Source organism: Colletotrichum orchidophilum, assembly GCF_001831195.1.
Source record: "Colletotrichum orchidophilum strain IMI 309357 chromosome Unknown Scaffold_74.1, whole genome shotgun sequence".
NCBI classification, from domain to species: domain Eukaryota; kingdom Fungi; phylum Ascomycota; class Sordariomycetes; order Glomerellales; family Glomerellaceae; genus Colletotrichum; species Colletotrichum orchidophilum.
In genome coordinates, this window is record NW_019173030.1 from 130,813 (window position 1) to 143,793 (window position 12,981).

At 53.1% G+C, this 12,981-nt stretch overlaps 6 protein-coding genes across 6 annotated transcripts; 2 read left to right on the top strand and 4 right to left on the bottom strand.

Moving 5' to 3' along the window:
* Positions 1-1,025: 1,025 nt before the first annotated feature.
* On the bottom strand, positions 1,026-1,373 carry CORC01_08620 (uncharacterized protein; the record flags this gene model as incomplete). The annotated part of the gene is made up of 1 exon (XM_022620250.1): positions 1,026-1,373. A coding segment is annotated over one exon (348 nt), but the record flags the coding sequence as incomplete, so codon positions are not given.
* A 1,016-nt stretch (positions 1,374-2,389) lies between these two features.
* CORC01_08621 (uncharacterized protein) lies at positions 2,390-3,561 on the top strand (the record flags this gene model as incomplete). The annotated part of the gene is made up of 2 exons (XM_022620251.1): positions 2,390-2,630; positions 2,708-3,561. 2 exons carry the CDS (start codon positions 2,390-2,392, stop codon positions 3,559-3,561), a joined length of 1,095 nt encoding a protein of 364 aa, XP_022473245.1.
* Positions 3,562-3,885: 324 nt separating this feature from the next.
* CORC01_08622 (uncharacterized protein) lies at positions 3,886-4,948 on the bottom strand (the record flags this gene model as incomplete). The annotated part of the gene is made up of 2 exons (XM_022620252.1): positions 3,886-4,265; positions 4,351-4,948. The coding sequence occupies 2 exons, from the start codon at positions 4,946-4,948 to the stop codon at positions 3,886-3,888; spliced, it is 978 nt and encodes a 325-aa protein (XP_022473246.1).
* Positions 4,949-5,748: 800 nt separating this feature from the next.
* Positions 5,749-7,289, bottom strand: CORC01_08623 (eukaryotic peptide chain release factor subunit 1; the record flags this gene model as incomplete). The annotated part of the gene is made up of 4 exons (XM_022620253.1): positions 5,749-6,888; positions 6,949-6,998; positions 7,062-7,146; positions 7,254-7,289. The coding sequence occupies 4 exons, from the start codon at positions 7,287-7,289 to the stop codon at positions 5,749-5,751; spliced, it is 1,311 nt and encodes a 436-aa protein (XP_022473247.1).
* Positions 7,290-8,202: 913 nt separating this feature from the next.
* CORC01_08624 (uncharacterized protein) lies at positions 8,203-8,776 on the top strand (the record flags this gene model as incomplete). Its single annotated transcript, XM_022620254.1, has 2 exons — positions 8,203-8,523; positions 8,579-8,776. The coding sequence occupies 2 exons, from the start codon at positions 8,203-8,205 to the stop codon at positions 8,774-8,776; spliced, it is 519 nt and encodes a 172-aa protein (XP_022473248.1).
* A 297-nt stretch (positions 8,777-9,073) lies between these two features.
* Positions 9,074-11,099, bottom strand: CORC01_08625 (uncharacterized protein; the record flags this gene model as incomplete). The annotated part of the gene is made up of 4 exons (XM_022620255.1): positions 9,074-9,916; positions 9,988-10,359; positions 10,419-10,775; positions 10,860-11,099. The coding sequence occupies 4 exons, from the start codon at positions 11,097-11,099 to the stop codon at positions 9,074-9,076; spliced, it is 1,812 nt and encodes a 603-aa protein (XP_022473249.1).
* Positions 11,100-12,981: the final 1,882 nt, after the last annotated feature.

Consider the following 12,981-nt stretch of genomic DNA (forward strand, 5'->3'; position numbering starts at 1 on the left):
CAAAGCAGTTCATTCGAGATCCCGTCCCATCGGCAAAAGTTATCTCAGCGGCCTGGTCAAAATCATCATTGGCCGTCATCATTGTGGCCGAAATGGTGTGGCTGGAAGGGCTCAGATGACCAAGTGCCTGCGGAGGGCCGATCAAATAGCTTGCAGATACCATATCAGACTTGTGTTAGATACGCGTTAGATACAACGTTCTAGATGCATTAAGATGAGAATCTGCCCTATATCCTCTGGCGATTGATGTCGTGAGATCGACACGGCCTACTGTCTATTGGACGACTTACTTCGCAATCTGTGCAATCAGGGAGCGGCTAAAAACCAACTTCTCAATCAGGTCCGCCTCTCTTTTGTCGTCGTTCTTCGGGAGTTAGAAGCAAAACTCATCTGCCACTGATTCCAGGTCTGATCGCAAATCTAGAAAGACCGCATCGGTGCACTTCACGATGTTCTGCTTCCAGCCGTTAATTACGGCGGCGGTCTTTCTGTCTCTGGATCTCGCCATGGGTGTCGAAGCCCCCCCCCCCCCACACCAGGAAATTCTCGCGGTGGAGGTGCTAGAGCATGACGCTGGACTTTCCCCGGCGCCAACGACAGCTCCTAGCTCGGAGCCGAGGCAATTGATGCTCAAGGCCAGAAGTCTCCCTTCTAATGCGTGCGGAGCCAGTCGTCTTGACAACGGAAGTAAGTCTTCACCCTTGTAGTTAATGTTTGACCTAGCAGCCTGACGATGTTATACCAACTGCCAGGTTTCGGGAAGTTCGCATGCGCAAGCAACGATTGCTATAGCTAGAGGCCATGGTTTGAATGCCGTAACGTGCTCAAGACGCCATTCTTGGATGGAACCGCGCCTATTTGCCTGCAAACAACTCCCTTTCTAGGCCCTAAAGCGCTTTGTTGGTACACATTTCCGCGATCTCCCTCATACGATACTCTCTGGCACTTATTAGACGCCGCCAATCGTTCTATTTGCAGGTTCAAGCTTTGATGAGTTCAAGTGCTTATTCTTTTCAAGCAGTCAATCATGTCCAAACATGCCAGCGTACTATATGATACTCCTGAGACCCCCATGAATCGGAACAGAAAACGTGGCTCAAATACGAATATCCTGACGACAGCGGGCAAAGAGTCATGGTGATAGATACTGAGTCCGACGACCTAGACGCCATCAGGACTGCAGATCCTTCGGATACTGCAACACCCACGCCACCTCCGTCCGGCTCATCTTCTAACTCTACAGGTGCCATTGTCGGAGGCATGGTTGGTGGAATCGCAGTGATAACTGTAGCGGTCTGCGTCGTCGTCTGGCTGACATTGCGGAGGAAACAGTTCAGGTACGACGAATAGCAGGTACCTTGGACACCGGGCTCTCAATCCTAACATCCCCAGCCAACTACTCTTAAGCCGGGAGTGGAGAGCACGAGGAACCTGAAAAGTCGTACCGCGGGCCGATACACTCGCCTACACCTCTTGTTGAAGTACAGGGAAACAACGTGGTTGACAATCAAAACCCGGCAGAGCTTGGGACTTGAGCCGTTCAGAGGGTAAATTGGGTGTCTGTATTTTGAGTGCCGTTGGATTGTTCTACTACCTGTAGCGAAGGAGTGAGGAAAGTGTTCCATTTTGGTCAGTGGTTTATTTCCCTTAAGCTGTTCCATTCACCAATTGAATATTGAGATAAGTATGTGGATGTAACCCCCCAATTTGAAGTTGTAGAAGCCTTGAAGTTTGTCCATGTCTTCTTGTATGGACTTGCCTGGACCCCTTGTGGCTGATTGATAGGGACTAGGATGAGGGAATGACCCTGATTCATACACACGCCTTGACAAGTTTATGCTTGCTGTCCTTTCCCCCATTTGCTATCAACTTAGTAAATGTGTATGGGATGGAGCAAACCTATGTAAAAGTCGCACAGTTCCTCTCTCTCGGTCACCCATGCCAACATCGGCAGTGCAGCTCGTATTTAGGACCACGTTGGCCACATACACACATATTGAACATAAGCCGTCGGTGTTTATCAGCGGACCATCGACAGTATAGCATCTGAGAGCCTGCCTCCCATACCTTGGCAAGGCAGTAAGAGGCGTTGATGGCCGAGCCTTCATTGGGACATCCGGTAAGCCCACGATGGTGTAAATGCATTTTGCGGCTGAAGGTTACACAACACAGCAGCCTGCTTCCTTATCTTTGCTTGTTCCTTCCAATAGGTGTACATCAAGAATGAGAAGTTTCGTAATCAAAGTGGCCAAGGTAGCCTGCCTTCTCTACTCCTCGAGGACTTGGGCCCTTCAAAGACCACCACATTCCCTTGAACCGAGCGTGTTGCTTTCTCAAACACTTGCCTGAAAATCTTGCTCGACCACCTCTCCTACAGCGAGAAATTGTGATGAATTCTCTATTTCGTGTGGTGATCGCTGCGGCGATTTGGCTGCGCATGGCAGCAGCGGAGCCACGGAACTTGAACAGAAATCCCATACCACGTCAGACACTTGCACCGAAACATGACAGTCGCGAAGCGGCCCCAACACCAACCTCGGCGCCCGAAGGAAAGCTCGAATTAAGGGCAGCGGATTTGGCGGCTCGAACACTAGGCATGAACACATGCGGGATTGTAACACTTCCCTGGTGTAAGTCCTCAAAAGCCCTTTCCGGACTGTCGGACGAAGACAGCATGTAGCTTTGCATGCTGACGTTGGTACATCAGACACATATCCTCTAGCATGCGCCTCGACGCAGCCATGCCAGACTGCCAGTAACTACATGCTGTGCGGCACCGTGGTCAGCGATAGGTGTTACGATGGCACCGCTGCCGTATGCAAGAGCAGCAGTATCGGGCCCAATACCCGCTGCTGGCACGTTCACGATTTGCTTCATAAGACGAACTCCATGGCTAACATTCGCGTCCACAGCACGATTATGGATGGTACTTGGCTCCCAAAATGCGTGACGTATTATAAAGATATTGACAGGAACAACTGGATATGGTACCTCGGATGCCAACTCGAATTACATAGCGGTCTCACGAGCATAGTCCTCGTCCCGGAGACCGTCGAGGACAATTTCCTTGACGGCAGCCAGACAACGCTGGCCTCTACTGATTCCACAGCCTCTAGTATAGACATCACCCTTACCTCATCGACATCGGCCTCTGCGTCCTCATCAGTTTCGCATAACGCAGACCCGTCACCTACATCATCGCCAGCGAGTGCTTCATCCGATATACCTGCAATCGTAGGTGGCGTCATCGGAGGCGTAGCCGTAGTAATGATTGGAGTCTGCGTCGTCGTCTGGCTTATCGTACGAAAGAAGCGAGCATCGAGGGCTCAGGACGTAACGTCAGCGTCACATAATCCGACCCAGGGCGCTCAAATGCCATCCCAGCCGGAGATCGCACTCTCTCTAGGCCACCAGCCTCAGTATGCTGGCTTTGCAGAACGATACAAATACCAGTCTGTGTCCGCAACCTCGCCATCGCTTCAAAGCGAGGCATACCTGGCGCCTTCTCCGTCGCCGAGAAACACAGCCAGCAGCGGTAACGGCGTAGTTGAGATGGGTTGAGTGGGTAGCGAAGGCGTCTCAAATGTCATGATGACGTGGACATGTAGAGGTCTTGCTGATACTGATTGATGGTATAAATTCGGAAGAACACAAGGGGCTGAGGGCTGCAAGTCCCACATTTTCTTTTTCTTACCTTTTAGGAATGTAATTTGAGTTATTCTAACACTTCAAGTAAACCCATCAAGATTTCCTGCGTTTATTGTTGACCTTTACATGGTCGAAAGTCACATTGGGAGACTTCGGACTTCGTCCGATTCACGCGTAAACCCTCGTTCGCTTGCCATCGCCTGACCTGTTTCGTGATGACGGTACATCGACGCTCAATCATAAGCCATCGACAGTAATAGCAGTCCCCTTCACCGCCATCCCTCCATCGGCGCCCTCAATCCAAACATCCCACTTCCTCTCGCTGCCACTCGCCTCCTTTTCTCGGAGGCACAGCGTCATCTCCCGGCCGCAGTACAGCGGCGCCAGGTTCCGGTACCCGTACCAGCGCACACTCTGCCCCCTACCCTGCCTATTCAGGAGCGCGAGCATCAGAGCCAGGGACAGAGGTCCGTGGACCAGCGTCGCCGGGTGGCCTTCCTGCGCAGCCCACGCCGGGTCTAGATGGATTGCATGCGCATTGTACGTCAGCGCGCTAAAGTTGGTGAGGAGATTCTGCGTCGGCGTGAGCGTGAGAGACGCCGTCGGCTTATGCGGTGCTGCCAGTCTTTAATGTTAGTGCTTTCCGTCTCTTCAACGTCGCCCGCGGGCGAAACGAGATAGAGTTGCCGGTAACCAATTTACCTTTCAAACTTCGCCGCGCCGGAGCAGGAGCATCAACGTCAGGAAGAAAGGCCAGCGTTCTTCTCTCCTCGACCGCTGGACCGCTTTCGCCACGACCGGCAGCAGATACCCCATACCGCCGCCAAAGCTCGACCCACACCCTCCCCTTCTCGGCCCTCACATCCTCCACGCTCTCGACACAGCCAACTTTCCGCCCGTCAAGGCGAAGCTCGTCCTCCCAACCCTCGCGGAACCGGACCTCGCCGCCTGCCCAGAGGCGACGCGTAAAGGGCGCACCGGGACAGTGATCCGGATCCGTGCCGTCCGGCATTAGCCATGAGGGCGGTGATTGGAGGGGGAAATAGACCAGGTGGTGGCCTTGCGGCAATGGGACGGCGGGTTCTGAGAGTGATGGGTATTTTGGCGGATGTTTGGCGGCCGAGTTGAAGATGTCCGAGAACAGGAGGTTGAGGAGATGTGAGTGGGTTGGTGAGAGGTGGTCTGGGATTTCCTTGTTGGTGTGCAAGATCTTGGCGATTCCCGCCTCTATTGACGAGGATGCAATCTGAGTTGCGTATCCCCGACGCAAGGTGTGAAATCTGGGCATAAGGGGTCTCATGTTGAAGTTGGTACTGCTGACTTACACAACTAGGCGATGAGATTGTGATGAGAGAATGCCATGGATATGCATATAGCCAATTGATAGGCTATAGTCGCATATCGGATAAGACCACCGCATGCAACAAGTCTGTGCAGAAATAAAGTGCTGTCTCGATTGTGATGGATGATCTCTGATGAGTGCAGCAAACTTATGAGCGCACTCCAAGGGGGACAATGCCACGTCGGAACAAGGGCTGCTACCAAGGATGATGTATCCAGGTGCAACAGCGGAGGTGGCAGGTCACGCATGACTACAACATCCCGCGTAGAGCAGGACATGGTTCACGCCTAGTGAACAAGCTTGAGCAAACTTGAAAGCAGTAATTAAGCATTTAATATCATTTTCATTCTATCTAGTCGCGATCAACAAGCGGTCGCCTCCCGACCGCTCTTGAGTGTCCTCTGTCTGTGAGAGGAACATCTGGCACATTCGTTAGTTGAACAACTTTCACGGTGGCTAAGAAGATGGTCTCACATGTAGACTAGGTCTCAACTCAAGAGGCCTTCATAACAGACCGAAGCGGGCTCGGGCGCGCCACTTGGTGGGTGAGGTGAGCCGGGCTCATTGGGCTCCTGTCTGCAAGGAGCTGATGGGCTGTATTCGGCTTGGGCGCGGGCGCGGGCTGCGACGCTGTGCGCGCGGATTCCTCTTCGCTGTCATGCTTCAGAGACGGTACTTGAGTCGATCCCTCGTTCTCGAGGGCCTCGGTTGGTCAATCTAGAACGGTCAGCCTCCTGCAGTTTGCAAATACTGGTAGGTTACATACCATCGTAGTAGTCATCATCGTCATCAACCTCAGCCAACTGCTCAAAGTTCACCTTGTAGCGGAGAATACCACCGATACCACCGAAACCCTTGACGAACTGGTTGCCTTCAGTGGAACGGTCTGAGACGAACTCTAGGTTGGTACCGAAGTCCTTGTAGTGCTCTGCAATCCACTCAAGGAATGATTCCTGGGTGACGACTTCCATCTCCTGGCCAGTCTCCTTGTCCATGAAAATGGCGCGGTCACCGCCCTCCTGCTGCTTGGTGGTGTGCAGCGTGTGCTCGGTGCCCTGACTGTCCTTGAGCTTCCAGCGAGTGATCTCCAAGTTCTCGAAAACAATCAGAACCTCCACAGCACCTAGCTCCAGGGCCTTGAGGGTATCTTCGATACCGTAGCAGACCCGTCCGGTGTCCTGGCTGATCTCCTCGAAGTACTTTCCAATGAGCTTCTTCTCCTGAATGAACTTGACATTGCCCAGGGTCTCAGAGGAAAGCTCGATAGCCTGGTTAAAACCGTTCTCACCACCATAGGAGACGTCAACAACCTTGATGACCTTGGTGGCGAGACGGTTATCGAACAAGTCGGAGGCGTTGAGATCAGTCTTGAAATCGGCAGAACCGGCCAAAATCAAACCAGCAACGTTGGGCTTGTCGTTGGTAATAAAGTTCTGGACGGCCAACTCGGCCACCTTGCGGACGTAGTTGTGGCGCTTCTCCTCACGAAGACGAGCGAAACGAAGAGCGGATTGACCACCACGACCGTGCTTCTTGGGAAGATCGACAGAGAACTTGTGAACAACTTCTCTGGTGTTTCCGGAAAGGGTTCCGAAAAGCGCTCCGTTACCGTCCATGATGATGAAACCAAACTTCTGATCCGACTCGAGCAACTCGGCCAGAGCCTCGGTGTGGAACTTGTTGTCACAGAGGTATAGGGAGGTGTTGATGGGCTTGAAAGGCTCGAAGTCGATGTTGACCTTTCTCTCCTTGCCTTCCTGGGTCAAGATTTCACCACAGTAGACGACCAAGCCGTTGGGAGGGACCTTGTTGTACAGCTTCAGACGCTGCTGGGTCGAGGTAATGGCGGAAAGCACGGACTGTCTGTTGACTCTAGACTTGATGTTTGACGCAGTTCCCTGTGTATAGTCTCGTTAACAACGGTTCGGCTCGAAAAATGTGCGATTGTCGGAACGTACGTATTCTTCAGCCAACATCTTTGCGGCTCGGGAAATCTGATCCTTGGGGGCTGCGGTGGGGTGTTAGTCGAACTGGCATCGGCGACGACGGCATGGTGATGGAAAAGACGTACGAATAATGAGCGAAATCATGGAAGTGCCGTTACCACGAGCGGCCTCGAGGCGCTTGATCAGCTTCTTGACCTTCCATATCTCGATCTGTGTTGCACCCCGTCAAGGGACTTGTCAGCCTGCATGCTCGGAGCGCGGGGCAGAAAAGGAGGGGCTCCAAGGCCACGATGGAGGAGTACGGGAAAAAAACTCACGTTCTTCTCGGCCTCGTTTGCCTGGGGATCCGACATCTTGAATGAGGGTGATTTAGGAACTCAAGGAACAACAAAATGAAGGAACGCGTTCGCGTGACGGTGAGGGATTTGTCGTCGACGTCGCGCGGTTCTCCAAGTGGGAACGATGCGTTGCGATGCGGTCGGGTGGTTGCAAGGAAAGAAAAGTTGGTGCTCCACGTATGTAGGTCGATTTTTTGTGCCGTCACCGTGGACCGCACTAGGATCCGGCTCTGGCTGGGTGCACGCCCAAACAGGGTAGGGCGCTAAACCGCAAGCGAGTCACAGGGTGCCTGCTACCTTACCTGGCCACTTTAGCGATTCATCTCCCGACGCTCGCACGTACCACCGTGGTTACTGGAGCCTGGAGCTGCCCTATGGTTCATCTTCAACGCCGCAACTCTTTACGGTTGGGGCATTCTTCTGACACTCAATGTATTCTCTAACCATCGCAATGACTCTGAAGTGAGTCACTGGCAAGCCAAGGCTTAGACAATTTAACAACCAACACAATGAAATAGCAATAATGCCTTGCAAAGATTTGCCAAGGTAAGCAGGCTGCAGTCCGGTGGAATAGGCAAAATGCAAGGCGGGTTTTGAGACAAAGCCATGTGCTGGTGTTAGTTGCCCATTCAACCCCACTCGATCTCGTGCCTCTAAAAGTTGGGCCACTGAATTTCAGTGTACCTCTCGCTCTGCGCAGAGAAACGGCTGATGACCTCAGCGGTGGATACCCCATGCAAGTAAAGGAGTTTAGGATCAGCTCGTCCATTAGATTGCTGAATGAACATTGGCCATGCAACTAACGAGCTAACTCTATCACAACCTCCCAACACGCCCGTCTCCCTCTAGAGCTCCCCCGACGTCGCAGCGCAAGCATTCGTTGCCGTAGCTTCTGCCCGCCACAGACTCACTGCGCCAGACACACAACATGGCTTCCTCCGTACCTATCCAAATCGCGGAGACGATACAGACCGCCCACATCAACCGGGCACCATCCCCTAGCCACGACCTCAATCCCTCCACAGCCGCCTCCGAGAAGGAGCCAGTAACATTAGAGCCCGTTCCGACCCATGACGACCTTGACGATGACGAACTCGACGACTATATCCCCCGCAGCGTGGTAAGCCCGAAGCAGCGCACAGCAAGGCTTCCGCCCATGCCCGACCTGCGCTTCGAGCAGAGCTACCTCAACAGCATCTCCAAGGCCGACACATGGGGGCGGGTGGCGTGGATCACTGCCAGGGACCAGGTAGGTTGCTCAAGCGCATCTGCCCGCCTTTAGGATAGGTGTTGACTAGATGCAGGTGATGATGCCGCTTGTCCAGGGTGTCGTCTATAACTTGTTCCTCATTGGCTGGCATCACTGGAACAAGAACGCGCAGGTCCATGGCAGCTCAATAGGTGCGAGGGTTCGGAGATGGTGGTATGGCGTGAACAACTGGCAGCTGCCTCCGCAGAAGAGTTCAAATTGGAGAACAGCCTTCTCAAAGAAGGAGTTGTGAGGGACTAGGAAACACGAGATGGAAGGATCAGGAAACATAATTGGTATGGTATCTGTACAACTAAAACCGAAGCAGAGTATCTCTGCACGCCAGGTACTTCTCAGTACCGCCGCATCTGGTGATGCGCATATCCTCTGAAAGCAATGGCCATAGTACCGTCTATGAATAAGCAATTGCTCCTACTAAATGATTGTTTGATCGATCGTCTCGATGGCTCCCGTCATCTATCCGTACTCCACCTGGAAAGTTTTACTGCCAAACGCCAAAATATCCGTGGTAACCGGTTCCCAATGAGCCCTACTCACGCGCACCAACATCCACTTGTTGCAGCATAGATTGCAACTTGTCCGGGCTTCCTCTAAAAGCTAAGGAGGTCTGCACAGCAGCCGGGCTCAGGGGCTGTTTCGTAGTCGCAACGTTGATGACGGGCTCCAGTGTGTTTTCTCTAGGTTTGGCGACAATCTCATCAACCATTTCGTCGTCTCTTAATGAGGGTTTCTCATCCTCTGGGGCGGGAGTTATCATGGCCGTCTTCGTTGTGGTTGGGGACTTCTTGACCGACAGCTTCACGATCAAGCTCTTTCGAGGTTCATCAAGCAAGTCGTCATCTGCCATTTCCACGTCTTCGTCCAATTCGTCATCGTCTTCCTCACTCTCATCTGGAACATGGTCCTCTTCGTCGTCGCCCAAGTCAGGCTCGCTGACGTCATCGTCATCGTCATCCATAGAGTCGCGTCCCCGAGTCCGAGTTCCTTTGGATGACCAGCCATTAGTTCCATGGTTGACTGCTGCGGCTCTCCGTGGCCGGCCTCCAGGGCCAGCAGTAGGCTCTGACTGCTGGCGAGAATCTTCTGAGTCTCCGTTGACGCTATTTGCTGCACTGCTCCCGTTCATTCGCGGCGGAGCTCTGATCTGACGCCCGCTGGCGGTGGTCACCGGCCCTGCTGGTTCCGCTGGAGTACTCGTGCCAGTGTTGCGCGCTGAGCGCCTGTTGGACGAATCTGTGAGGAAGTCCTCATCGTCGGAGTAGGTATACTTGATTCGCTTGCCTCTCGTGCGGCCCTCATAGACAGAGAAGCCCGGCTCGGGACGTTTAAATCGGGCTTTCTGAGCCTGCCGGTATTCTCTGCGTCGTCGTTTCTGTGATCGTCAGTCGTGGCTCAACGCGACACCTCGTCACATTGTGCCGGAGCTCGATGGTGAATGCATACCTCTTCAGTACCCTCAAATCGAGGAATAGCCGCCGTCATCTTCTCTGCAAGCTTCCTGGCCTTGGGACCGCCATCTTTGCTTTCTAATTTCTCGGAAAGGACCTTAAGCTCGTCGATCGATCCAGCTACTGACCACCAAGTGCGATTGAAACCCGCAGGGTTACTCTCTCGATAGACACGGAAAGCGGTGTCGTCCAAGCCCTCAATCAGAAAGTACCGTCTCTTGTCACTGTCTGAGCCCCAGGGCTGAACCGAGAGCGGCTGGTTCAAGTCGTCATCGTGGCGATTTCCTTTGTAGGATTTGTTGATGATAGCCTTGACAATCTCGGATGCTGAAAGAGACCACAGGGCCAATGCGCGAAGCAGAGACAGCTGTGTCAATTAATTAGTGAATTGGAGCCAAAGCAAGTCTGGAGCAGTCCGGTACTAACTCTCTGAGTGGGTGTGATGCTGTGAAACGTGTTGCTACCCGAGAGTGGGTTGGCCCCTTCCCACGATCGTGGCCACTGGGACTTGTGGGCTGAAAGAGCATCGTCCACAGCCTTGGAGTATTGGCCAGTCCTATCGCGCCAATTAGCAACCCTGAAAGACCTTATATCTGCTGTCGCGTCGACGTACTTGACGTCCTGCTTTCGGTTCAAGAGCAGAAACAATAATGCGCACAGAAAAGCTTCGACTCGTTCTCCAGGAGGGTTGCCAATGATGTCTTGTTCGAGCTCTTGGGGACCAAAGTTGGCCAAGGATTTCGGAAATGCCTCGTTGAATCGGCTGCGGAACATTACCAGAAACTGGAGGTGCGTTAGCCTGTCCTATGACGTGGGGCGCGTGGTTCTACGCGTTTTTTGCGCGAAACGACGCAACAATACACATACAGCGATGTCTGGGTTATCTATGAAGGCATTCTCGTGTGGTGGTGATGGCGATCGCTTGCGAGGCGGTGGCGAGGGCTCCTTGGTCGCGACGGTAGCTTTCTTGCCTTTGGCAAGCTTGGGGAAGAACTTCCGGATGTCACCCTTCGTCGTAGCTTCGGGCTCAGCTTCGGATTCGATGTCGGACGGAACTGGCGACAACGAGGACAGCGAAGACAAATCCGAAGAATCTTCGTCAGCCATCTTGGGGAATTTTTTTCCTCTTCGCGTGAATGGCTGCGGTGTGTGCGTGTGCGTGTGTTGTTGTTGTTGAAGTTGGATGGGGGTGGGTATCGTGGCAGGTGGAGGAGGTGGTATGCGCGCCGTTGTGGTGAAAGAGCAAGTTTCGAGCGCCCACCCGCGGGACTAATTAAGTCACGTTTGAGCCGCATCTCGTTTGGGTCTGGTTCTCTGATAGGCCCAAGTCATTAAATTCTAAAATACCTACGGCGTTCCTCTTCCCATCATCCCATCAGGTGTATCAAAGCCGCGCCACAAAGCCTTGCACCCGATGAGATTCCTTCTTCACGTAGCCCTTTGCCTCTTCATGCTACCTGCCGCTTGCTGCTTGATATGTGCCCAGCCACCATCTTGCTGATTCTGCTTCATGAGTCTCGCCCTCGAAGTTATTGGAGAACCCACGTCGGCTGTACCCCACCCAAGGAGCTACCGTGGGATATCCTGGCCTACCTTACTAAACCTTCTGGTTGACACCAAAATCCGACTTGACTTCTCTTGCTGAGCATCTCAAAAGGACCCCCAAAAGCCATCACGCTCGATGCCTTTCATCAAGTCGCCGTTGTAATTGAATCGTCGTAGATGTAGGAAGCTTGTCTGCTGACAGGTGGATCCCAGCATACCGGCGAGCACAGAAGTGATCGTTCAGACTAAGACATCCGTCGGCCGAAAGGCGGGTTGAATCCGCGCTTGCCCAATCTTGAAGTCGACGCGGCCTAACGATGATGCTATTCCCAACCACTGGGTTGGTAGGACAGGGTGCTTTGTCGCCAAACCCCGGCATGCGTTCAATCCACCCACCTGCGCCGCCCTGCTGGTCACTGCGGCAGCTGACCCATAGCTTACCGCAAGCACAGCAGTCCATACAGCACTTGATGCACCTTGGAGCCGGTGCTCAATGTGTCGATGGAGAGTTTTGTCTCCTGGTCGTTGTGTCGTGGGGGTTTGCCTGACACTCGCACTGCATTCCCACGAGACCCTCGTCCCCATCCGCCGAACTGTCCTTCCCACTCGTCGCATGACAATGCAGCTCAGCCAAATCAGCAGAGACTAAATCAACCCCTGGCGATCGCCCGCCTACGCAACTTTGCGTCCGCAGGACATTCTTGACGCTTGAAATGAGACCATCGATGGCGTTCTAGGATCAATTCGATCTCTCACATGTTCTTGTCCTTAGTGACTCCGTGAAAAGGGCTGTATATGGTTTAAATAAACAGGCCACAAACCCACAGAATGTCTTTCCCAGTCGATTCAAGGCAATGCCCGTTCATTGATTTCGGTGAGCTTGTGGTTTTTAACATTGACACCTCACTAGAGGCGACAGGACCACGGCGATCCCTGACGGCGATGCGTGCTCCCGCAAGTTGGATCCTATAGGGTCGATCTGTTGCGCAAAGACCGTTCAAGAACCAACGTGATTTGGACTCAACGGTGCACTCTGTGGGAAAATGCCCTCGCCGACTCCGGCGAGTATTCCGATGACGTTGATCGCTGGACCACACCGAGGCGCCAAAGACTCCGGGGTCCTTGTAACCTCACCGAATTTCTTTCAGAGGGCTCAAAACATGACCAGCCCACAAAACGCACCAACACCAGTCGGGCACGGCAGACCTGACAGAGCATCAGAAAATGCAGCCACGAGGGGAAAAGCATTAGATAGCAAAGAGAATGAGGAAACCTCGTCGAGCAGAAGTGAGCGCTCGTGTAATCGAAAGACTTCACGTCTTTCGTGCATCACTAGATTGAAATGTAATGAGCGAGAGGCACTGCATGGCATGACGGCGCTGAGGATATCGTGAATATGGCCTGCTGAATCCGTAATAAGACGTTCCGGACGTGAGGGTAAAGT